General features: G+C 37.6%; 1 protein-coding gene across 1 annotated transcript in view; it reads left to right on the top strand.

The window, feature by feature from the left end:
* The window catches only part of CDH18 (cadherin 18), a 550,225-nt gene that overhangs the window by 503,042 nt on the left and 20,385 nt on the right, over nt 1-26,798 (top strand). The window contains 1 exon segment of the mRNA XM_007532688.2: nt 6,714-6,831. Coding sequence (XP_007532750.2) covers nt 6,714-6,831 — 118 coding nt within the window.

Here is a 26,798-nt window from a genome sequence, read left to right as displayed (position 1 = left end):
GGGGGCCAGGAGGTGGCGCACCTGGCTAAGCACTCACATGACAAAAGGATGCTATGTATAACCATGTAATTAATACTTCCAAAATATACTATTTATTTCTAGATATTTATATATTTTAATATGCTATTAATTTATATACTGTTTCATTTCTTTTAAGTTTTTTTATTACATTTTATTTATTTACTTATCTAACTTTTCTGATTCAAGATAAACATTTGTAGCATTTGTTCTATTTTCCTGAAAAATGTTGTTAGGCTCTTGATGGGTAAGCATTAAATTTGTATATGGCTCGGGGCAGTATATTCATTTTGATGATATTACTTCTTCAAACCCATGAACATGAAATATCTTTCCACTTCTTTGTGTCTTTTTCTATTTCCTTGAGTAGTGACTCATAATTTTCAGTATACAAGCCTTTCACTTCTTTGGTTAGGTTTATTCCTAGATATTTTATAGTTTTTGTTGCTATAGTAAAAGTAATTGATTTCTGGATTTCAACTTCTTCTCACTTAGTGTTTGCATAGAGGAATGCCTCTGACTTTTGAATGTTAATTTTGTAGCCTGACGCCTCACTGTATTGCCTGATGATTTCCAAAAGCTTCTTGCTGGATTCCTTAGGTTTGTCTATGTATATTATCATGTCATCTGCAAATAGGGAGAGTATCCCTTTTTTCCCTTGATCCTTCCTGATTGCTATGGCAAGAACTTCTAACACTATGTTGAATAGTAATGTTGATAGTGGACTGCCCTGTCTAGTAACTGACCTGAGGGGAAATGCTTCCAGTTTTTCACCATTGAGTATGATGTTGGCTGTAGGTTTGCTATATATAGACTCCACTATCTTCAGGAATTTTCCATCTATTCCCATTTTTTGTAGTGTTTTGATCATAAAGGGATGTTGAATTTTGTCAAAGGCTTTCTCTGCATCTATTAATATGTCCATGTGGTTTTTGGTCTTTCTTTTATTGATGTGATGGATCAAATGGACTGATTTATGTATATTCAACCAATCTTGAATTTCTGGGATAAACCCCACTTGGTCATGATGAATGATCTTTTTAATATACTTCTGTATCTGGTTGGCAAATATTTCTTCTTTTTGGCTTAACCATTTTATATAGTATGTTATGATGTCCCTTTCTCAGTACGTTTCAAATTACTGATCATTGTTGCCTGGATTGACTTGTGTCTAAATAAGATAATTAAAGGGTTCACAGTTGTGGAAATTGACAGTTGTTTCAATATTATTTTAATCCCTGAGTTGGAGCACAGTGGCTTAAAAGCTTCTTTTGTTCTTTTTCTTCCCTGTAGGCTATAGGAGCCTGAGGGCTTTTAAACTATAAGTAGGCTTCTTTTTTTTTTTATTCTAGTTTTTTTTTTAATAATTTATTTCTTTATTGGGGAATTAATGTTTTACATTCAACAGTAAATACAATAGTTTGTACATGCATAACATTCCCCAGATTCCCATTTAACAATACAACCCCCACTATGTCATTCATCATCTTTCATGGTTTCTTAGCTTAATCACTGACTCCTGACCAAGAGATAAAGCAGGATGTGGTAGAGATAACCCAGTGGTTATGCAAAGATACTCTTACAGCCCCACCACTAGGCCACTGAGGTATAGATCTTCTCATGAGTTTCCTGGTTAGTTCTCTGTCCCCTGGTGTCAGTACAAAGCCTCCCTGCTGCTGCTTCAGACTGAGGGCAGTAGCAATGGAGACTCACAGTTGCATTTGGTGAGTCTTAGAGGAGTCCTCTCCTCCCTTCAGTTGTCTTTTTGTTGGTGAAATGGACTGCAGGTTGTGTCTCAACTGGTAAACTGCTGGACTGTTATCAGCCACTTAATTTCTCCCTAGGCTCCTCTCTGTTCATGAGCTGCATGTGTTTGCACTCACTGGTGATTTGGTGGGTTCCTAAAGTCGTTCTAGTCCTGTCTTGTTGCGGTCCCAGGTGGTCTCCTTTGGTATTCCTAGTTGACCCAGAAGAGGAGAAGAGAGGAGAGAAACACATGCTGCTGCTTTGTAGCCCCACCTGGACAATAATTTTCTTTACAGATTTATAAAAGCAACCCAAAGTTCCTCTGACATTTTCTGGCCCTGCATTGTCATGTTGCCATCAGAAGTCACCAGTAGAACCATCATTTTTTCTATTGCCCTCACAAATTACCCATTTCTTGCTCAAGAGAAAGTTCACCCAGACACTCATTCTAGCTCTTATATCTCACAACATCATCTGACTGACTAGTCTCTTTCCATTTTGCCTCTATGCTACCATTCTCAGCTCTGAAGGTTTCTAAGTAATGATCCCCATGACATTGCAAAGAACTTTCTTAATCTGTGTAATGAAGAAAAAATTTTCTTCCATCCTGAGATTCTGTGAGCACAAAAACAGATAAATCTCCCAAATCCTTTCAATGTCTGTTACTGTATTTTCTTCACATGAAAAGCCAAGAAAGGGATACATTTCTAAGTCACTTTTTTTTTCTATTTTATTTGATAGGACAGAGAGAAATTGAGACAGGAGTGGGAGAAAACTATGGAGAGAAATAGATATCTGAAGACCTGCTTCTCCACTAGTGAAGCTTCCCCCTGTGGGTGGAGAGCTGATACTCACTGGAATTAGGGTCCTTGCATATTATAACCATATAATATTATATATGTTATAATATATAATGCTTTCTAAGTTTATTTTTAATAAAACATTGCTGTAGGAAACAGAGTCAAAATTAATATGGATATAAAATAATGCATTTTCTTGACTTATTTTTTCAAAGACTTCAGGTTTGGGCATGTCCAACAGTGTTGAATTCAAGTCTGAGTTAGAAATTGACTTCAAATTTCATGCATGATTTCTTTTTTTTTTTTTTAGCATCTTTTCGGACCTGGTACTTAAAGGACTCTGCTATTCCCAGAATGGGAAAATATATTGACTCTAAGAAACATATTGTTGCAGTTTTTATTCATACTTGAATTGACCTGAACTTTGCTGCTCCATGTGTCTTAAAGGTCTGGTTTTCTTAGAAGAGCAGTCTCTTCACCACAGCCAAAGGGTGCTCTAACTAAATGCATACCATCCATAATAGAAACTTTTGTAATTCTAATAGCAACTGTCATATGAAGGAGGAGCTACAGCTGGGCAATACAAGTATGCCCCAGAAAATCTATTTCACAAGTGATTATTTAAATAGGACTCCCAATTCCAACTCTGCCTCACAGCAGAGGACACTTCTCTAAAAATGCTATAAACATAATGTGAAATGAGCCAAAGACTACAAAATTAAATAACAGAAAGATTCAGGCCATTTTCCTGTGTAATGGATTACTTATACAATTGATCACAAAGATTGACAACGATGTATATAAATATGGGCACAATACTCAACACAGTAAAATTTACTTTGTATCTCTCCCCAAACGCAAACTTAAAATTCATCTCAGCGAAAAAGTCAGAAACAGAAGCTCAAGTGACATTGAGCATCCAATTATTTGATAGTGATATCAGAGATCATACAATATTAAAACCAGTGCTGATTCTAAATATGATTGTGTGTGTGTGTCACAAGTATTATTGCTGGACTTGTTGACTGCACAGGGATGGCTTCCATTTACCAATTCCTCCTCGTTTCTATGATAAAGAGTTAGTGAAAAAAAGGTGTAGGGAGACAGAAAAGGAGAGACACCTGCAACATTGCTCCCACATTTCAGAAGCTTCCCCTCTGCAGATGGTGGTAGGGGGTTGAACCTGGGCTCTTGTGCATGGTAATGTGTGCAGTCTACTGGGTGTGCAACCACCCAGTCCCTTGAATTTAGTTTTTAAAGTATAGAAGTAAGTAAGAAGTAATTACTTAGCATACATGTAAAGCTTAAATATTGATCTTACGCACAGATTGTACTAAAGTTTATTATTGTGACAGTCATATAACCTCAAGGGCATTAAGTCTAGCAATTGCTATTCGAAAACTGTAACTGTTGTATAGCAAAAAAATAAAAGACAACTTCCTAAATATTAGTGGCACCCACCAAAGGAAAAACTAAACAACAACAACAAAACCCAAAAAGTCTTTTGGAAGTGCTTCCTTCTCAGATGGTGCATGGAATAAAGCACTCACATTACAATGGTTCCAACAGCAACAACAGCAATAACAACAATAACAACAAGGGCAACAAGGGCAAAAAAGGAAAAAAAGGAACAAATGGACTTCAGGAGCAGTGGATTTGTAGTGCAAGCACCAATACCCCAGAGATGATCTGATGGAAGAAAAAAAAAAAAGATATAATTAGGGGCCAGGTGGCGCCACCCTTGGGTGAGTGCAGATTACCATGTGTAAGGTCCCAGGGTTAAATGACCCTTGCAGTCCCCATCTGGTGGGGGAAAGTAGTGTTGCAAGTGGTAAATCTCTCTCTTGCCCTCTTTCTCTCCCTTTTCCTCTCTCCCTCTTTCTTTTTTTTTAAAAAATATTTATTTATTTATTCCCTTTTGTCGCCCTTGTTGTTTTATTATTGTACTTATTACTGTTGTTATTGATGTTGTTGTTGTTGGATAGGATAGAGAGAAATGGAGAGAGGAGGGGAAGACAGAGAGGGGGAGAGAAAGATAGACACCTGTAGACCTCCTTTACCATTTGTGAAGTGGAGAGCCGGGGGCTCGAACCGGGATTCTTACACCATTCCTTGCACTTTACACCATGTGCACTTAACCAGCTGTGCTCCCGCCCAACTCCCTCCACACACACACTTTCTATCACTTCTTTCCCTCTCAATTGCTGTCTCTATTCAATAAATAATAAATACATAAGTAAATAAATAAATAAACTATTTCAAAAGGAACAGGATTTTGTATGAAAATGTTAAGTGGTTAATAGAAATTTTACGGTATTGGGAAAATCAAGCTTGTTTAACTAATGAGCTATTATCAGTTGTATTTATGGTCCAATTAAAAATTAATAAAATTAAAAATATATATGCTTTATATGCTAATTACATGGTGTGTATATGATAGAGAACACCTCGTTTCAGTTAGATGAAATCAGAGTCAGAAAACAAAAAGTATGGATTGAACACATCCAAACACTTGGTCCTACAGACTGTCTGGGTCCCAGTAGGGTAGAAGAACCACCATTTTAACAAAAATGTAGAAAAAGCCCATGGATGGAACTATGACAACTATCTCGGTGTCTGAAAGTTTATATCTTAACAAAAGCCATAAAACTTTGACTTTTTAGATATATTTTCTGATAGACATGTCAGCAAAGAGTAAATGGAAATTCTATTTCCTAATTAGAAAGCTGTGGAAAAAAATTGATTATATCTTCTCAGATCGAGAGAGTATCTCAGCCTTCTGGAAATAAACAGAGAAACTACTAGCAATGTTTTTTGTTGGTTTGTTTGTCTTCAAATTGCTTTATTGTTGGAAATGGTGCTCTTCAATTTCTGCCTTGAGAGACTTATTTTTTTATTCTATTTTTTCTTCATAAAATGGAAACATTGACAAGACCATAGGATAAAAGGGGTACAACTCCACACAGTGCCCACTCCCAGTACTCCGTATCCCGTCTCCTCCCCTGATAGCTTTCCTGTTCTTTATGTCCCTCTGGGAGCATGGAATCAGGATCATTACGGGGTGTAGGACGTGGGAGGTCTGGCTTCTGTAACTGCTTCTCTGCTGAACATGGGCATCTGTAAGTCAATCCATACTCCCAGCCTGTCTTGAGAGAGAGACTTATTTTATGAGTTTGAGAGAGACTAGAGCACAGTTCCCTGATATGTACCTGCAATGGGTCTAAGACCTACCCTTACCTGCTGAACCACCTCCCTAGCTTCAGGAAGCATTCTTTGTATATAGATTGTCTTTTTAATGCCTCTAAGGAAAGATTGGAAGAAGAACACATAAGCATAGGATATTAATTTTTCAGAGGCTTGCCATGTTAATGCATTGGTATATTTCTTTTCTTTTTTTTTTAAATTTATTTTTTATTTAAGAAAGGGTAATGCAGTGACTATAGCTGTTGGAATTTGTATTCTGGGCCACCTGGAATATTTTATTTATAGAGTTGAACTTTCTTTGCTCCTTAATGTGAATAAAATCCAAATTTGGGAATTGATTTCTCTCAGTCACTACAGATAAGAACTACTCAGGGCAGTTGAGGGGGCCTGGCTTTGCCTCTGCCACAAGTGTATTGATCTGAGATCTATCATCATCCTTCTGGGATACAGATTTCTCATTTCTAAAACACAGGGTTGCCTCATGATCTCAAAGGGCCCTTGAAACAGTAAAATGACATAAGATTCCAAGGCTTTTGCATTTCCTGACTGAGACCAACGTTTATTGCAAGGCTGTTTTACATCAGCACTGGGATACTTATATTTGTACAAACAATACTTCATGTCTCCCCAAACAGGTGTTCACACACAATCGCACAACTAATTAGCCCCAAAGTGCAGTGACTTATAAAGGGGGAAAAATATCTGTCCTGTGCCTGAAGACAAAGTCTGAATGATTAGATATTATGCCCATGATCTGTTTCCTCACATCGAAAGCAAGTAAGAGGAAACTAATTGGTCCTCTTTTAGTAAGACAAAACTGAAAAACACTCAAGGAGGATAAAGATGCCTTGTAAAAATTATTCTGTTGTTAGTAGTTGAAACGTTATCAGGAAAATCAAGGGGGCTAAGACAAACAAACTATTTAGTATCTGCTTTTCTCTTTAGGTGATTCATACCATCAGTGCTACTGATAAAGATGATTTTGCCAATGGACCAAGATTTAACTTCTTTCTTGACGAAAGCCGGTCTATAAACCCAAACTTCACTTTGAAGGACAATGAAGGTGAACATGGATACATATATATCTATCTCTGTGCAGTTGATATGGGTTTTGCTTTGCTTGATATGGGACAGACCTGAGTAGTTCTGGTTATCCTTATGTACCCTAAGCAGCTTGCACATCAGCATTCAAAGTTGGTTTGATGTTAATGTCTTATGATCTGTGAATAGCTTGTATTTAAAAGTAAGCCATATGGACAAATAACACACTTTGAATTTATTCAGAAGCATCTATTTAAATAAGAAATGTACATGTAATATGCTCTTGGGCAGCTTTTTAGGAGAAATCTTACTTGACAGACATATTTAAGAGAATGGCTGTGACTACTAGGAAGTAGAGAAAATTTAAATGAGGGGAAAAAAATGAAAACTATGTCCTCAGGATAGGCAGTAAAGGAAATTCAATGTCTGAAATCATCTTGCATTAGCAAGGCTATTAAGATGTGTTGTACAAATTATATTTTCTTTTGGTATTATGAATATTTCTCCAAATATGGAGAGATGAATATGCATCAATGTAGAGTGCTCTGGACATTTCTTAATTATTTTTATTTAAGATTCTGTCTTGTATGTGTGGAGAAAAGGAGCACCATAATTTAGTAACTGGAACAAATTGATCATTACTTAGATATCCAACTTACAGATTCCTGAAGGCTGTGAGCAAGTTCAGCTTCACCCTCAGTCCTCCCATCTGTTTGTTTTGATTAGCATCAACTTTTTTTTCTTCTCCAAATTGTCTTTTATTCATTTGATCTGAATATGTTGATTTCTGAGAGTTAATACTTGCTTTGGGATCCCACAAAAGAAACAATGATATTGGCCCAGAGGAAAGGTCCATGCCTTGACATGTACATGGCCTCAATCTGACTCCTGGTGCCCCATGGAGTGCTAGCTCCACAGCTGTCCTGTCTGTCTCTCCGTCTGAACAACAACAACCAAGTGGCCCTGGAGCAGTAGAATTATTCCTGTGTGTGAGGCTCTGCTCATAAAACAAAACCAAAGAAACAAAGAAATAAAAAACAGTGAAAGAGAAATGATACATTCTTTTTGGAGTCAAATGCAGTTTCCTCTCTGTACCTTTCCTGAAGAAGCATTACAGAAAAAGTTATTGAACATTGTGAAAAATCACAAGAGCAAATGAATAGAAAGGTGCAATGTAGCAGGCCGGGTGGTGGTGTACCTGGTTAAACACACAGAGTACTGTGGGCAAGGACCAGCATACGGATTTGTGTTTGAGCCCCCAGCACCTCACCTGCAGTGGGGACACGTCACAAATTGTGAAGCAGGTCTGCAGGAGTCTCTCTTTCTGTCTCCCCCTCCTCTCTCAATCTGTCTTTCTTCTATCCAATAAGAACAACAGCAAAAAATGGCCTCAAGGAGCAGTGGATTCATAATGCAGACACCTAGCCCCATTTTACCCTGGAGGTAAATAAATAAATTAAGAAAGAAAGGTGAGATGTACGTTTGGTCATCGTGTAGGTTGTGGAGCAAGCTTCAGAAAGAAAGAAAGTGTGGGGGTGGGATTTATACAGAGTAGAGTTAAAGTGACTCATTAATAAATAAGTCTATAAATTCTTCCAGAAAAGACATGTGCATCCGTCTGTAAGGGAGCTAGTGAACACACTTGAGGGTCATACAATGGCCATACATCCCATGTAAGAGAATAAAAGATAAAAATCATCAGAGTGTATTTTCAGTATATAATGAAGACTATTTTATAAAGTAAGATTTGAAAAGAATGTGAATTCCAGTTTTTCTGGGGTGAACTCTGAAAATATCCAGGATGCCTAGTCAGTCTATCTCTTCATTTAATTCTGTTTCTTTGTTGATCTCTTAATTGACCTGTCTAATTGTGAGAGTGGGGTGTTGAAGTCTCCTGCTAGTATTGTGTTACTAATGGTGTATTTTTGTAGTTCTTTCAACAGGTGTTTGATGTATTTAGATGGGCCCTCATTGGGTGCATAGATGTTAATAATTGTTAAATCTTCTTGATTGATTGATCCTCTGATCATTATATAATGGCCTTGTCTATTTTTTATTACTTTATTTAATTTAAAGCCTATTGTGTCAGAGATGAGAATGGCTGTTCCTGCTCTTTTTTGTGGTCCATTAACCTGTATGATGGTTTTCCATCCTTGCACTTTAAGTCTGTGTTTGTCTTGTTGGATCAGATGGGATTCTTGTAAGCAGCACATGGTTGGGTTATGTTTTCTGATCCATACTCCTACTCTGTGCCTTTTGATGGGTGAATTTAAGCCATTGACATTTATTGATATTATGGATTTAAGGTATTACAATGCCATTATTCAACATTTTTTTATTTACTCTGATATATGGCAAGAATGGTGATGTTCTTGTTTATAGGAGGTCTTTTAGAACCTCTTTGGCTTGGTGATGGTTGTCTCTTTAAATTGTTGCCTGTCTGAGAAGGTTTTGATCCCTCCATGTAGTCTGAATGAAAGTATACCAGGATATACTATCCTTGGTTGAAACCCTTTTTCATTCAGGGCTCGATAGATATCTCGACATTCTCTTCTGACTTTTAGAGTTTGAGTGGAGAAGTCAGCTGATAGTCTTAATGGGTTTTCTCCTGTATGTGACTTTTTGTTTTTCTCTTGCAGCCTTTAGGATCCTTTCTTCTTTTCATTATACCTATGATGTGTCTTGATGTCTTCAGGTCTGGGTTAATTCTGTTTGGGACTCTCTGGGACTCTTGAATATTTAAGTCCTTTCTGTTATTTAGGGATGGGAAGTTTTCTTCTATGATGTTTACTTCCCCTTCCTGTCTTCCTCTGGTAGGCCAATTATGTGAATGTTACTTCTTTTGAGATCATCATGTATGCCTCTATTATTGTTTTCAGTGTCTCTAAATCTCTTTTTGAGCTCTTTTACCTCTTTCTTAGTTTTTTCTAGCTCATCTTCTGTCTGGCTAATTCTGTTTTCTGCTTCTGCTAATCTGTTTCCCTTTCCCTCCACTTTCTTCTTCAGTTCAGTTACAATATTAGGTTGTTCTGCTAGTTGTCTTTTTAGCTCAGCTATTTCAGCTTTCAGTTCTCTAATTACCTCAAGGTAGCTAGTATTTTCCTTGAGGGTCTCATCTGTTGTTTCTCTATTTCTGATAGCCTTTTCCTCAATAGTTGTCTTCATTTCTGTGATTAATAGGTCTATTACTGTTTGGATACTTTTTTTTTATCTATAGTTACTTGTGATTTATTTGGGGTTTCTTCTGGGCTCCTGTCCTGATTCACTGTGGTAGCAGTTTTATTTGCTTTTGACTTAACAATTTTTTTTTAATTGATGTGGCTTGTGTTTTTCTGTCTTGTTGTTCTTCATTTGTTGTGCTGTGAGCATAAGCCACACTAAAGTCTTTTCACAAATGCAGTCACAAACCTCAGAAAGTACAATAATAGCAACTGAAGCAAAGATCGATGCAGTTCAACCAAAACCAATTATCTGAACACCACCAGTCCAAGAACAAAAACAAACAAAACCAAAAAAAAAAAAAAAAGAAAAGAAAAGAAAGGAAGAAAGACAAAACAAGAATAGAAACTTATGCAAATCAAGTGTCCACTATACATTCTAGAGATAGCAAGAGGACGAAGAAAAGGAGAAAAGACACAGAGAGAGACACGCCACTCCAAGTCAGACTTCCTCCACAGGATAATCCAACAAACAGTGCCAATGAATAAAGAAAGAAATAGAAGAAGGGAAAAACAAAGTAGTGAAATGAAAGAGATTTTTTCGGATATAGCTTGGAGGAGAGAAAAAGAAAGGTGAATAAAAGGGAGAGAGAGAGGTCTAGGAGGTGGTGCGGTGGATAAAGCATTGGATTCTCAAGCATGAGGTCCTGAGTTCAATCGCTGGCAGCACATGTACCATAGTGATGTCTGGTTCTTTCTCTCTCCTCCTGTATTTCTTATTAATAAATAAATAAATTCTAAAAAAAAAAAAAGAAAAGAGAGAGAGAAAAGCAAGTTCCTCTCACAATGGATAGCACACTCGGTCACCTATCAATGAAAAAAGCAACACCAAGTAATTTTGGTCAACCTGTAGAGGAGGGAACAGAGATATGCTCATATAATAATAATAATAATGATGATGATGATAGTAATAATAATAATAGTAATATTAGTCAGTCTGCAGCTTAGATCGCTCCAGATTGGCTATGCACAGCCTGATCCTCTTCCTAAACCGAGGAAAGACAAACAATTACAAGAAGTAACTATCAAAAAAACTCCAGAGGTAAATAGGTAGTCTTTCCCAGGCAGGGCTGAGGCCCTGATTGGTCAGGTATTCTGTCACTCAGAAAGAGCTTCAGTCCCTTTCAAAAAAAAAAAAAAGGCTTTGCATGGGGAAGTTATCTTCCCTCCTAGGTTGGCACCCTGCTGAGCCAGGAATCTTGATAAAGAGGTTAGCTCAGCAAGAATCCTGCCAGGGGCAGCTGGCCAGGCAGCAGTGGGGGCTGGTTTTGGGGTGGGAGGGGTGAGTGAGTGAAGATATAGCCAAGTCAAAAATCCATTTCCTTTGTCCTTTTCAGCCTCAATATGCCAGCCCAAGAGTGGGTTACAGGACCTTCTTTGGGGGTCACCCTGACACCCCCTGTTCTCCCTCCACCACAGGCCCAAAACTCATACCCTCTTCTGAGATTCCCAGGTTGAAAGCAGCTTCCTTGCAGAGCTCACTCCAGATGTTGTTTCCAAGCCACCATCTTGGCTCCAGCCTCTCCATCATAAAATAAGAAATAACTCAGAAAATGAATTCACTATGAATAATTCAAAATAGATAAATGAAAGAGTTTATACAAAATTTGTTTTACAATTCTGATTGGGATGGAAAGATAGTTTGCCCTGGATGGTGCCTTCTCTGTCATCCACACAACCAGGTTCAGATTTTATGCACCACTGCACTGAGGGACTCTTTGGCACTGCAATTTCTTTCTCTACCTCTGTATGTTTCTCTTTCTCTATGAAAAATTTAACCCAGAGTTACAGGCCCAGCAACGATAAAACAAAAAATTCTTATCAAACTTAAATTACTTTTTACATCTATGACAAAGTATGTAAAACTGTATGAAAGTATAATGGTGGGATTATATAATCTCATTGTATGTCATATAATATATATATATATAGAAATTAAATTAAAGTTATATTTATATCATTTGCATAATGTAAGCACACTGCATATACCATTATGGTTATTGACTATATCAGGAAGTAAAATTATATACAGAAATGTATTTATATATGGAACACTATATGATTATATTTATATCCAATATTTAAATTTAATCACATATGAACTATCCGTCTATATACTCATGGATCGCACATATATGCCGTGTACATCTTTATAGTATGCCATTGTACACGGATCCATACATATGAAGAAAAATAGGGTGATTTAAAAAATTTTTATATTTATTCCCTTTTGTTACCCTTGTTGTTTTATTGTTGTAGTTATTATTGATGTCATTGTTGTTGGATAGGACAGAGAGAAATGGAGAGAGGAGGGGGAGACAGAAAGGGGAGAGAAAGATAGACACCTGTAGACCTGCTTCACTGCTTATGAAGCAACTCCTCTGCAGGTGGGGAGCTGGGGGCTCGAACTGGGATTCCTTATGAAGGTCCTTGCGCTTTGCATCATGTGCACTTAACCCACTGTGCTACCACCCAACTCCCCATAGAATAAATTTTTTAGAGACTGCATCACTTCTAGATTAAACATAAAGAGATTATACAGTCAAAGGTAAATGGAGGTTGGGAGGTGGGGTTAAGCACACATAGTACAAAGCACAATGGTGGGGCAAGTTTCCCAGTTGAAGCCCCTGGCTCCCGTCTTCAGGGGGAAGGTCGCTTCACAAGTGGTGAAGCAGGTCTGCAGGTGTCTACGTTTATCTCCCCCTCTTTATCCTCCCCATCTCCCTCAATTTCTCTCTGTCCTATCCAATAAAACAAAGAATCAAAAAAGGCCTCCAGGAGCAGTGGATTTGTAGTGCAGGCACCATCAAGCCCCAGTGATAACCCTGGAAGCAAAAAAAATAAACTTCACTAATTCATCATTTCAAACAAAAAAGGTTCAATAGGTCAAAATCAAGAACAATTATAAGAATAATAAACCAATATTTACTATAAACTGTATGGAAGAACATACATTTAGCAAAAGACACAGTACATATAAAGTTACATAATGCTTTGGCATAAAGATTAATGTTATCAGGACTGAGTGGTGGTGCACCTGGTTGAGCACACATGTACAATGAGCAAGGACCTGGGTTCGAGCTCCTGGTCCCCACGTGCAGGAGAAAGCTTTGTGAGTGTTGAAGCAGTGTTGCAGATGTCTCTCTGTCTCTCTCCTCTGTGTCACCCCCTCCTAAATTTCTGACTGTCACTATCCAATACATAAAAATTAAAAAGATATATATATATATATATATATATATATATATATTTAAGAAGCTGAATATTATCAACAAAAGCCAAGCATACAATTAAATCCAACTTGGAAATGTAAGATTAAAACTGAGAATAAATTTAAAAGGACAAAAGAAAACACAGAATACTTGCTACCACCCATGTCTAGTGGAGAAGCAATTACAGATGCCAGAACTTCCACTTTCAGCACCCCCAAAAAGAATGTTGGTCCATATTCCCAGAGTAAGAGAAGTGATAGCAGAAGATGACCAGAGGGCTCTGAACTCCAACTCCACAAGGGCCAGGAGAGAGAAGAGGGGAAAAAAGAAGGACATTCTGAAGTAGTAGTAATAGGACTAGGTGTGAATTAGAAAGGAAGATAAGGGGAGCCTGGTGATAGCACCATAGCACAGCAGGTCAAGCGCACATGGCAAGAAGCCAAAAACCCCCGCATAAGAATCTGGGTTGGAGCCCCTGGATCGCAGGGGGTGGTGTGTGGGGGGGTGGTTGCCTCACAGGTTGTGAAGCGGCTCTGCAGGTGTCTTTCTCTCCCCACTCTCTGTCTTCCCCTCCCCTCTCAATTTACTCTGTTCTATCCAGCAACAATAACAGCAATAACAATAGCGACAACAAGGGCAACAAAAATGGGAAAAATGGGGAGTCAGGAGGTAGCGCTTAGGTGCACGTGGCACAAAGCACAAGTACCTGCAGAAGAATCCCAGTTCAAGCCCCCAGCTCCTCACCTGTAGGGGAGTCACTTCACAGGTGGTGAAGCAGGTCTGCAGGAGTCTTTCTCTCCCCTCTCTGTCTTCCTCTCCTCTCTCCATTTCTTTCTGTCCTATCCAACAACAATGACATCAATAATAACTACAACAATAAAACAACAAGGATAAAAAAAGGGAATAAATAAATATAATTAAAAAAAATGGGAAAAATGGCCTCCAGGAGCAGTGGATTGGTAGTGCAGGCATGGAGCTCCAGCGATAACCAGAAAGAAATGGACAATATATCTGTAAATATAGACAGATAACTATAGAAACAGTAGTCAAGCCATATCACCAGTCCTGGGAGAATTATTATAATTTCCAGTGGAGGGAATGGGGATGCAGAACTATGGTGATGGAAATGGTGCGAAATTATACCTTCATTTTATGATTTTGTAAATCAATATTAAATCACTAATAAAACTAAACAAAATATATGGCTGATGAAATTCATATACTCCAAGTGAATGAAAATAACTCCTATGGTCATTTAACTTAGTTAAAATAGCAGCCTATCAGAAACTAAGAAAATATGACAATTGGGAACTTTTGCAAATGAGTCTTCTTACTTTTATTATATGCTAACACTTTGTCAAATATTATATCATATTTTGCTTTTAGGTCTCTAAAAATAAAAGACAAGTAATAAGTCTAATTTCATTTGCTGAAATATGAGGAATAAACACTAGTAAAATAAGATCTTAGATTTCCAACCCAAGGACAGATTTTTCTTTTTGGTTCACTACTACTGCTTAATAGAACAAAAGGTCAGAAAGCAATTAAAAGATTCAAAGAAGAATCACAGAGTTATCTTTTATTCAGTGGTGAGTCATATATGATAATCACAGTCAGCTTAATATCACCTGTAGACAAAGATATTTCAGGACTGGAACGGCAATTTATTGTGAAATTGTGACTGATTATGGGCACAAACCAGGTTCAAACTAACCTTCACAGCTTTCATGCTATGATGACTTGCCCTCTCACTCTACCCCCCCCCCTTTCTGTCAGTCTACATCAGTAAAGTTCCAACAATGACAAAAAAAAAAAATACTGTTCATTGCATTATAAAATATATGCTTATAAAGCTTGGTAAAAAAAAAAAACTGGGAGTCGGGTTGTAGCGCAGCAGGTTAAGCGCAGGTGGCGCAAAGCACAAGGACCGGCATAAGGATCCCGGTTTGAACCCCGGCTCCCCACCTGCAGGGGAGTTGCTTCACAGGCGGTGAAGCAGGTCTGCAGGTGTCTGTCTTTCTCTCCTCCTCTCTGTCTTCCCCTCCTCTCTCCATTTCTCTCTGTCCTATCCAACAACGACAACAACAATAATAACTACAACAATAAAACACCAAGGGCAACAAGAGGGAATAAATAAATAAAATAAATATTTAAAAAAATACTACAAGATGTTAGCTATTGTTTCATATGAAATATCTGTTACCAAAAATAAAATACAATCTTGAGTTATTGTGTCAGAATTTCCTTAATCCACGTTTTTCTCAGGATCAGCAATTTTTCTCTTTCTTCCTCCTTTTCTTCTTTTTGTTCACTGTTGGATAGAGACAGAGAGACTGAGATGAAAAGATAGATGATAAATATATGATAGGTAGATAGATGATAGGTAGGTAGGTAGACAGGTAGGTAGGCAGACAGGTAGATAGGTAGGTAGATAGATAGATAAATCTGAAGCTCTGTGGAGTCTTGAACTCAGGCTCTTGTGTATAGTATGAAGTCTAATCAACTGAATATGATACCACCCACTCCCAAGGATCAGCAGTTACTAGTGTGTTCAGCTGGACAATTCTAGTATCTGGGTATTAGTCAGTACAACTAATCAGCTTTGGACTGAATATTCTTAATTTAAAACTATGTGAAAAAACTAAGTGCAAGCGAAACAAACTATTGGCATTGTTAACAAATGATGCACTGTGAACGTAATATATATGAACACCCATCTTATATGTACACAGAAATATCTTTAAAGTAATTCGAAATACTGTCACATTTTGAAATAAAACTAAATATCGCAAATTGATATTTATTCCAATACTTTTCAAGGACTGCATCAACATTAGGGAAGATTGGATAATGTGTTCCCTGCAGCTAGTTCTAAGTCTGTGTCAAAAACAACTCTCATAACTTATGTTTAGGATTTTTCATGTAAGACCATTGATTTTACTTATACTTTAACTACCAACATATTGGAGGAAAACAGAATTGTAATAAGTTTTAGACAGGATTAAATAATTTACAGTGTTTGTATGCACTAGAAAATAGGGCAGGGGTTAAGATGAAGATTTTGTTTGTCACTATGGCTAAATATTATCTACATATATACAAAGGTGATTTTGGAGCTTAACTTAATGTATAATTTGTTTATATTTAAAAGATTTTTTTTTCTGCCACCAGGGTTGTGTTGGCACTGCAAACGCACCACGTGTGACAGCCATTTCTTTTTCCTTTTCTTTCTTTCTTTCTCTTTCTTTCTTTCTTTCTTTCTTTCTTTCTTTCTTTCTTTCTTTCTTTCTTTCCATTCTTCCTTCCTTCCTTCCTTCCTTTCTCTCTCTTTCTTTCTTCTTTTCCTTCCTTCTTTCTTTCTTTCATTGCATAGGACAGAGTGAAATTGAAAAGGGAGGGAATGATAGAAATGGAGAAAGAGCCACCTGTAGCCCAACGTCACCACTCATGAAGCGTCACCTCTGAAGGTGTACAAGCAGGGGCTTGAACCCATGTCCCTGTGCAGTTTTAAAGATTATTAAACAAGGACCAGGTTGTGACTCCCCAGTAAAGCACATATTAGCAAGAGTGAGGATACAGATGAAGTCCATCTTCCCTGTTAGAATCTATGCCCTTGAGCATGATAATGTGTGTAGTTAACTGTTTATTTCCTAAATAGAGAAATATTTAAACTGTTAATTAAATGATGAGTTAAACAACACACACATAAAGTGAGGAAGTAGGCAAAAATGTGAGCACATTCAAGGCCCAGACATGGAGAAGAATAGCATTGAGAGGTCGAGGAAATACATATGATTATGTATGACTACAAAATAATTATTGAAGGGCCTGGGAGATATTACAGTGTAGTGCATAGGACTTGCATGCAAGAAATCCTACAGTGTGGTCTGGGAGGTGGCGCAGTGGATAAAGCATTGGACTCTCAAGCACGAGGTCCTGAGTTCAATCCCCAGCAGCACAAAGTACTGTGAGTACCAGAGTAATGTCTGGTTCTTTCTCTCTCTCCTCCTAGCTTTCTAATAATAAATAAACTCTTAAAAAAATAAATCCTACAGTCAAACTCAAGCATCACCAACAGTTAGAACTACTAGCGCTCTGGTCAAGAGAAAAGTTGATAATAATTGAATTGGAAATCACATCACAACTTGACCAGAACGACACATTGTATCCAACTCTTACAGAATTTCTTAGACCATAAGATTTTTTTTTTTGCTTGTTTTTACTTACTCTTTTTAAAAAAATTTAACCACAAATTCAGTGGACAGTATGGGAATGACTTAAACAGGGTAATAAAATAATAAGAATTTGAATGCACATTCCAATACTATTTAGATAATGGACTATGTGTGGGCAGATGTAGAAGTAGTTTTTGTCTTTTGCAATTATTATGAAATATTCACTAATGAACAATAATTTAGCCAGCACTTCAAAATTTCAAATTCTTCTCCTTGGGATGTGTATCTTGGGAAACAATTCCCTTGCCTTTCTTCATGTTCTTCCAATAAAGATAATAGTTTTGCTTTTGTCGTAGTCTTTTCTAAGATGTTTGTATAGTAATCAGCCTTGGAAGATAGAAATAGTGTCCCCTTGAGGCTTGAAGGTCATACTTATTTATGGGGACGCAGTGGCTCTCTCTCGGACAGAGTGTAGTAGCACGTTTGCTTGTCATCATCAGAGAAGGTCCAGGTTTTCTATATTCAGCAGCACTTAGAAGCTATAGAGACCTACTGTGTGCAGAGTATGCACCTCTGCTCGGACATACCACTCTTATTTATGTTGTAGTTTAAGGACAACTAGTGTGGGTACTAAGAGTAAACACTGCTTGCTGTGACATGAGTATCAATGTCCCAGTGTCCAACCCAGGAGACTTGTGTTGTCTATCAGCTTCTATAACATCATGGAAGGTTTTTAACTTGTTAGTGTGTAAACAGATTAGACTCTAAACCTTTCATATTTCCTGACACACTACTGAGCAAATCCCTACTATAAAAATAGGTCTATTATTACTTATGTTTGACAGTCATTCCAGAGATGCAAACCTTGCTAACACTTAGGCCTTAAGTTATGTAAGCTACTAATGTCGTATTAACTAAGATTTTCCTTCATTTATATTCCCATGGGACAAGCCTATTTGCCATTCAGATTTGCTTGCTGAGTAATTAAACTGAAGACAATGTTCCATGTTTTCCCAGATCTTCTGAATCCCCATCAGATTTGTTTTCGGCCATATGTTCTATCCCTCATTCATTTGGAATCTGCTCATTTGTCTGAACATTGGAGAATAAATGTTTTCTTGAATATTACACCCTGCTTATATAAAAATTTCTTTATTGGGGATATTTTTATTCTTATTCAGCATGGCATATGGGAACTATATTGGTAATATCACAATATTAGTAATCTTTTTATTATTGCAACAGATACATCCAAGGAAGTATGGCCTATATATTTATAATAGATACTTGCTACTGGTGGTGAGAACCAATTTTTCCTTCTTTTTTTCTTTCTTTTTGTCTTTTTTGTCTATAGGGTTATCACTGGTGCTCCGTGCCTACATCAAATCCACTGCTCCTGGAGGCTATGTTTTCCATGTTGTTGCCCTTGTTGTTATTGTTATTGTTGTTGTGGGATAGGACATAGAGAAATCAAAAGAGGAGGGGATGAAAGAGAGGGGGTAGACAGACATCTGCAGACCTGCTTCACTGCCTATGAAGAGACCAACTGCAGGTGGGGAACTGGGACTTGAACAGGGATCCTTACGCAGATCCTTGTGCTTCGCACCATGTGTGCTTAACCTGCTGTTCTACCGCTCAGCGCCACCCTTGGCCCCCTGCCCCCCTCCCTTTTAGGAAATAATCCCTTGATGAAGTCTTTTATGCTGTCTAATTTATTATTATTATCATTGCTATTCTGTCATCTCTAGTGATCAACTGCTTCCTGTTGACGTTTGTAGCTAGAAAGAGAAACCGAGACAGAGAGGGAGGAGAGGACACAACAGAGCTGAAGTTCCCTCTAGCATAGTTGGGTCTAGGCTCTGGTCTGGACTGTATGCTTGGTCAAGAAGCCATACTGTTCAGGTGAGCCATTTTACTTGCCATATCCTTTTCTCTCTGTTTTGTATCATAATAATCTTAATTATCATTGCCAGATAACACAGATATCTATATACAGTAAGACATTATTATTTTGTCATTATTTTAGGTTTTTAACCAAAGAAAGCTCAGCTCTACTTTATGGTAATACTGGGAATTGAGCCTGGGAACTTAAAACCTTAGACATGAAAATCCTTTGCATAACCACTATGCTATTTCCCTGGCCATTATTTTGCATGGGTTAAAAAAAAAAGAGTCTAGACTGAGGAATATGTTAATATTTATTTGTTTAATTCATGCATTGCCAGGGGATGAATTAAGGTCTTGTGAATGTGCAGTTCAGCTTAATTGCCTGCCTGGTTATTTGTTGTTGGGATTGGGGCTTCACTGCTTTGGGTCAACTTTATTCAGAAAGAGAGAGAGAAGACAACATAGCACTCACTAGTGCAATGGGGGCCACTAGTGCAATGGGGGCCAGTCTTGAATCAAGATCATGCACAGAGCAAAACAGTTACACTATCCATGTAAATTATGCTGCCAATCACAGATTAATGCTATTTTAAAATAGATTTCCTAAGTATGACATATTCAAGATCACATGCATGCTCTAGTTTTAATATTTTGAGGAATATCCTTACTCTTTTACAGAGACAAGACAAACCCGTATGTTTAGCAGGAACTTACAAAGATGCCCCCTCTCCATATCCTAGCCACCAGTTTTTGCTCCTGTAAGGTGGCATCTCAGTATTCACCTAAGTTGCATTTCCCTGGTAATAGGTGATGGTAACCTTTTTTTTTTTTTCCTCTTTTGCTTGTGGAGCATCTGAAATTTCTCTTTGATGCAGTTTCTGTATTCATTCTTTAATTGTCTTGGATACAAGCCCTTTGTCAAATCTATGCTATCTAAGTATATTCTCACATGTGGAAGGAAATCTTTTGATTTGACGATAGTTTCTTTTACTTTGCTTATCTTTTTTTGAATATATTCCTCATACTTTCTTCAGTGCATAGGTTTGTATTTAGCATTCAAACGTTTGATCCATTTTGAATGACTTTGGGGTTAATTTTATAAAGGGAGTGAAATATCTGTTCTCCAAAATCTATATTGAAACCCATGTTTAAAATAATACACAAGGAAATGTAAAGACAGCCTGAGCTGGTGGGTTGGTAGCATTAATGTTGTTAAGATGATTATATTATATATAGAATACATAGATTCAATGCAGTCCCAGTAATAAATCCAAAGGAATTCTCTAAGGAAAGACAATAAACACTACATACATTTATTTAGAACCATAAAAATTCCAAAATGACCAAAGAAGTACTAAATGTTAAGTAAAGTAGCAGACATGTAGAGAAATCACACTCCCTGACTTCAAACTATACTCTAAAACTATAATAATCAAAACTGTGATAGGTGGGAAAAAAGCAAACACATACATTGATGAATAGTACGGAAAGCCCTCAAATAAAACCATGTGTATAAATAACCTACAACAAAGGATACAAAAAATATAAAATGAAGGAAAAAATTCCTCAGTAAATTATGCTGAAAATAGTACTTATATTTGGAGGTGTAGGGGGTTGAGGGAGGTGGAGAAAAGAAAGAAGGTACTTATATATAGAGAAGGAAAGAAACCAAATCACTGTGTCACTATTCACTAGTCTCATTTGGTGATGTTCATGGTACTCTCCAGTGGTTCCAGGGATGGAACTCAGGGTCACAGCCATGGTAAGTGTATGTGATGGCAATGTCCTCTCCCAGTATCTGATAATTCTTGATGTGTCTAGAATCTTAGGATTGATCTTCATATATCAAAAAAATACATAAGACCTTAAAAGTACAGGACCTATATATTTTTTTCCAGAGAATATCCACTATTTTTTAAAAAAGATGAAATCTCTTTATATATATCTTTATTTATTATTGGATAGGGACAGGGAGAAATTGAGAGGGGAGGAGAAGATAGAGAGAGAGAGAGACATCTGCAGCCCTGCTTCACCACTTGTGAAGCTTTCCCCCTGCAGGTGGAAGCTGGGGCTTGAACCTGGGCCCTTGTGCACTGTAATGTGTGTGCTCAACCAGGTGCACCACAGCCTAGCCCCGAGAATATCCACCATTTTTCAGGAGAAATCAGAGAGATTTACAGGGAACATTTGTTATATCTTTCCATCAGAGTTGAGCTAACTTGCAGTATTCTTTTAAAGAATTCTATATTCTTAAAAATATATAATTGGGGAGTTGGGCGGTAGCACAGCGGGTTAGTGCACATGGCATGAAGCACAAGGACCAGCATAAGGATCCTAGTTTGAGCCCCCGGCTCCCCATCTGCAGGGAAGTCCTTTCACAGGCCGTGAAGCAGGTCTACAGGTGTCTGTCTTTTTCTCCCCCTCTGTCTTCCTCTCCTCTCCCCATTTCTGTCTTATCTAACAACCACGACATCAATAACAGCAACAATAATAACTGCAACAACATTTTTTTTTAAAGGATGCAACAAAGGGAACATAAATAAATACATATAAAAATTAGAATTATATAAAAAATATATATTTGGTTGTTTTTCCTCCCCCAGGGTATGAACCTCTAAACTTTCAAATGTGTGCTTGTAGGTGTGAAAGCCCACTCATTCTGGCTCAATATCAAGAGATGGAAACATTGTTTTATTTTATTTTTATTTTTTCTGTTCTTTGTCTGTAGGGCTTTTAAGTTTTCACTTCACCTCCTGGTAAACTTCCATTTTAAACTTTCAATTTAACAAATGTCTTTAGGGAAAATCAGCCACGCGCTTGAGACCCTTCAATTTCTAATTTGATTGCAGGCCCTGGAGACTTCTAAAATCTCGCCTCATTTCTCTGTCCCCAGTTTGGAATTCAGGTTTCTCGCTAGTTCCCAGTATAAAGAAACCCATCACATTATATTCAGTAGACCCACTGTGAAATCTTTTTGTTGTTGTTTATTTATTTATTTATTTATTTATTTATTTATTTATTTAAGAAAGGAGACATTAACAAAACCGTAGGATAGGTGAAGTACAACTGCACACAATTCCCACCACCAGATCTCTGTATCCCATGCCTTCCCCTGATAGCTTTCCTATTCTTTAACCCTCTGGGAGCATGGACCCAGGGTCATTGTGGGTTGCAGAAGGTGGAAGGTCTGGCTTCTGTAATTGCTTCCCCGCTGAACATAGGCATTGACTGATCGATCCATACTCCCAGTCTGCCTCTCTCTTTCCCTAGTAAGGTGGGTCTCTGAGGAAGCAGAGCTCCAGGACACATCGGTGGGGTCCTCAGTCCAGGGAAGTCTGGTCGGCATCATGCTGGCATCAGGAACCTGGTGGCTGAAAAGAGAGTTAACATACAAAGCCCACCATGAAATCTTAACTCTAGCTGCATTGCTTCATTTGTTCTCTAAATCATTAGCAAGATGCCACTTAGATTTTTCCATTTCTTTCTCTCTGTTAGCCTTCAGAGTACTGGTCATTCAAACACTTGGATCAGTTTCACTAATATAATATAATGATTATAATTATAATAAAGCAAGAAGCATTTAAGTAAAATGTCACTAAATAGTTGGACCAGGAAGAAAGAATATGGTTCAATAATAACCTACTTGTTATGAAGATACTTCCGCCTGAATGTTCACTGATAGACTATAGACATGCTTTTTAATTATTTCAAATAATTTAGAATTGGTTCATTACTTTATAGGAAATAGTAACAAAATCACAATCCTCTTCAAAATATCCAAGAACTAGAGTGGACTATCCCAGTATTGTCACTCTTTGAATTCGTTCCCGCGTCAGCCAGTGCTCCTTGTTCTCTGGCTCTTATTTTTCTCTATCATTCTTCTATACATGTTGTAATATGTTCCTCCTCAAATCACGGTGTCCTTGGTGAATGAAATACATAGAAAGAACAGCTAAGCTGAGCAGATAACCTGAGAGGTGTCAACTGAAAATGTTTACAGTCTAAAAATGAACCAAGAGGGCCAGGCAGTGGGCACACCCCGTTAGTTAAGTGGGCATATCACCATGCACAAGGGTCTGGGCTGGAGCCCCCCACCTTCTCACCTGTAGGGGGTCTGCCTCTGAGCAGTGAAGTCGGTCTCCTAATGTCTCTCCTCTCTTTCTCTCCCTCTCTTATTTCCCCTTCTCAATTTATCTCTATCCTGTCCAAAAAAAAAGTAAAATTTTATGTATTTTGATCAAACTTATACTTACACATGACATGAAGCGATAATTCGGTTTCATTCACTTGTGTGTGTGACTGGCAAGACTCATAAAATAGGTCAGCCAGCTTGTCTGTCACTGAACACTTTGTTCCAGTCATCAGCTAGAACAGATACATGTTTTTAATAAGAAATGTTATTATATTTTTTTCTTGACTACAGACAGCACATAGACCCTGGACTTTCTGTGTCCTCATACCATAAGCTTTATTACAGCAGACCTTTTATTTTATCTTTTCTTTTTTAAATTTATTTTTATTTATTCGTTTATTTAGCTTCCAGGGTTATCACTGGGGCTTGATGACTGCACTACAAGAATCCACTGCTCCTGGAGGCCATTTTCCTCATTTTGTTGCCCTTGTTGTTGTGCTTGTTGTAGTTGTTATTGTTGTCAGAGCTGTTGTTGTTGTTGGATAGGACAGAGAGAAATGGGGCAGTAAAACAGAGAGGGGGAGAGAAGAGAGACACCTGCAAACCAGCTACACCACCTGTGAAGCGACCCCTCTGCAGGTGGGGATCTGGGGGCTTGAACTGGGATCTTTATGCTGGTCCTTGCACTTTGCGCCATGTGCACTTAACCCACTGCACTATTTCCCAGCCCCCTTGTAGCAGACATTTTCATATAACTAATGAATTATGTTTCTACTCCCAAGTATCTTACAAAGCAATATTGAAATTCATTTGTGATACGTTATAAAATGAGGAGGTGGGGAAGCAACCCAATTGTATTTCAGAGCTTGAATTCAGGCAGATTGGTGTCTGTGTAGGAAAACAAGTTTTCCCACTTCCACATGGAAGTCCCAGCTCTGAGGGTATCTCAGTTTCTCCTTTCATGAAATGGATTCAGAGAGGCAATTATTGTGATTTTTATTCTTATGAAGAAAGAGAAAGATAGCAAATTCAAAGTCATTCACCATGTGCTGAGAGACATAAGGGCAGTATTGAAGATAATTAGAAACTAAGTAAATAGGTTAAATTATAATGAATTATCTAAACTTTCATTATGAGGAAAATGTCTGTGTTTCAGATCAAAGAATATGTATAGAACCTGCAGAAATTTCCTGGCTAGGCATTTAAGAAGTTTTCTTAGTAATTTCCAAATATGGAATGCAAATTGTAAAGAAAATGAACGTTGCTAAAATACTTCTTGAAAAGTTGCAGACTGATAGTCAATGGATCTTCTTTGAATGATATTTTACAAAAAATGATCTCAGATAAAATAATCTCCCTGCTATCTAAGATAACAACAATGTGAAGATTAGGGAATTTTATTTTATTTTTAACTTTTTTTTTTTTTTAAACCAGAACACTGCTCAGCTTTGGTTTATGGTAGTATGGTTGACTGAACCCAGGACTTTGGAGTGTCAGGCATAAGAATCACTTCATTTGCACTATTTCAGCCTTTAGGTCCATGATTGGTCAACAATTTGTTTGGCTTTGTATGTTAACTCTCTTTTCAGCCACCAGGTTTCAGATGCTAGCATGATGCCAACCAGACTTCCCTGGACTGACGATCCCACCAATGTGTCCTGGAGCTCTGCTTCCCCATAGCCCCACCCCACTAGGGAAAGAGAGAGACAGGCTGGGAGTATGGATCGACCAGTCAACGTCCATGTTCAGCGGGGAAGCAATTACAGAAGCCAGACCTTCCACCTTCTGTATCTCACAATGACCTTGGGTCCATACTCCCAGAGGGTTAAAGAATAGGAAAGCTATCAGGGGAAGGCATGGGATACAGAGATCTGGTGGTGGGAAATGTGTGGAGTTGTACCCCTCTTATCCTATGTTTTTGTTAATGTCTCATTTTTTAAATAAATAAATAAATAAATAAATAAAAAATCTCTTTGCATAACCATTATGCTATCTACCCCCGTCCCAATAAAGAAATTTTAAAATGCTGACTTCCTAAATAAATATGAAAACTAAGTATCAGTCATAATAAAATTCCATTCAGAAGATATATGGAGATACATCAGACAATGAAAGAAAAGATAACACAAGAATAAATATCTTAAAAGAAGATAAAGAAATGACAAGTAATTAGACACTAAACAGAAATAATCGGCTAAAGTAGATTTATACATTTCTTTAGGAAATGTCTTTGAAATACACTTTAATCTCCCTGCCCCTTTGCCACCGGGGTTATTGCTGGGGCTTGGTGCCAGAACTATGAACCTAACTCTCACATTAGCCATTTTTTCTCTTTCAATGTTTATTTGACAGGACAGAGAGAAACTGAGAGGGGATGTGGAGATAGGGAGAGAGAAAGTCAGACACCTGCAGACCTGCTTCATTGCTTTTGAAGCATCCCTCTCTAGGTGGGGTGCAGAGGCTTGAACCCTGGTCTTTCTGCAGAATGATTTGTGTGTTTCACTGGGTGCACCATACCAAGCCCTGCCTACATTTTAAATATTTTCAATAAGAATATTTTCAGTAATTGTATCTTACTAAAAATAATGAGACACACTTAAAATGCACAGGACATACTTGTGCGAACACACACACACACACACACACACACACACACACACACACACTCTTACCTCCTCACCTGACAGTTTTTACAATAGATAAATGCAAATTTGGAATAGTCTATTCTGGCCTCATTCCACATAACTATTCATTACCATTAACCCTCTCCCTCAGAATTTCACTCTCTAAAGTAATTTTTGTATTCAGCTCCTAAGTTATTGTTTTTGCTCTGCACTTAATCTTTAAGGTAATACAAACTTTCTGTTGTGTATAAAGCTGTGTTTTAAGCTGGTTAGAATTAAATAAGGGAGAACACAGAGTTCCTTCTTGAGGAAACATTTCATCTAGCTGGGAAAATAAGGATGAAATAAAAACGTAATTTCAACTGAATGTAATGTAGCATGAGGAACTCTAGAGATTGTCACCAACAATTCAGTTGCTGAAACTTGTGAAACATGACTTGACTGAAGGTCAGGTACAGTGTATCCGAGAACACATTTCAATGAGGTGGACTATGAAGATAGCACAGAGAAATAATAATATATCACACCTTAGCTTACATCGGTGAGAAGAAACCAAGCTAGGGGGATGGCAAAACTGAGAGTTATGTATTTTAACTCATCATTGAGAATCATAAATATTAAGCAGTGAGCACTATTCTCTGCCTAGAAATATGAAAGTCATTCTTGTATAATGCATTAGTTTCTCTAGTGTAAAAATGTCATATCTTAAAAAAAAACATTGCGCTAGGGTAGGGGTAGATA

Source organism: Erinaceus europaeus, chromosome 5 (assembly GCF_950295315.1).
Source record: "Erinaceus europaeus chromosome 5, mEriEur2.1, whole genome shotgun sequence".
Lineage (NCBI taxonomy): Eukaryota > Metazoa > Chordata > Mammalia > Eulipotyphla > Erinaceidae > Erinaceus > Erinaceus europaeus.
Note: the sequence above shows the minus strand (reverse complement) of the source record. Positions and strands in the feature narration are given on the sequence as shown.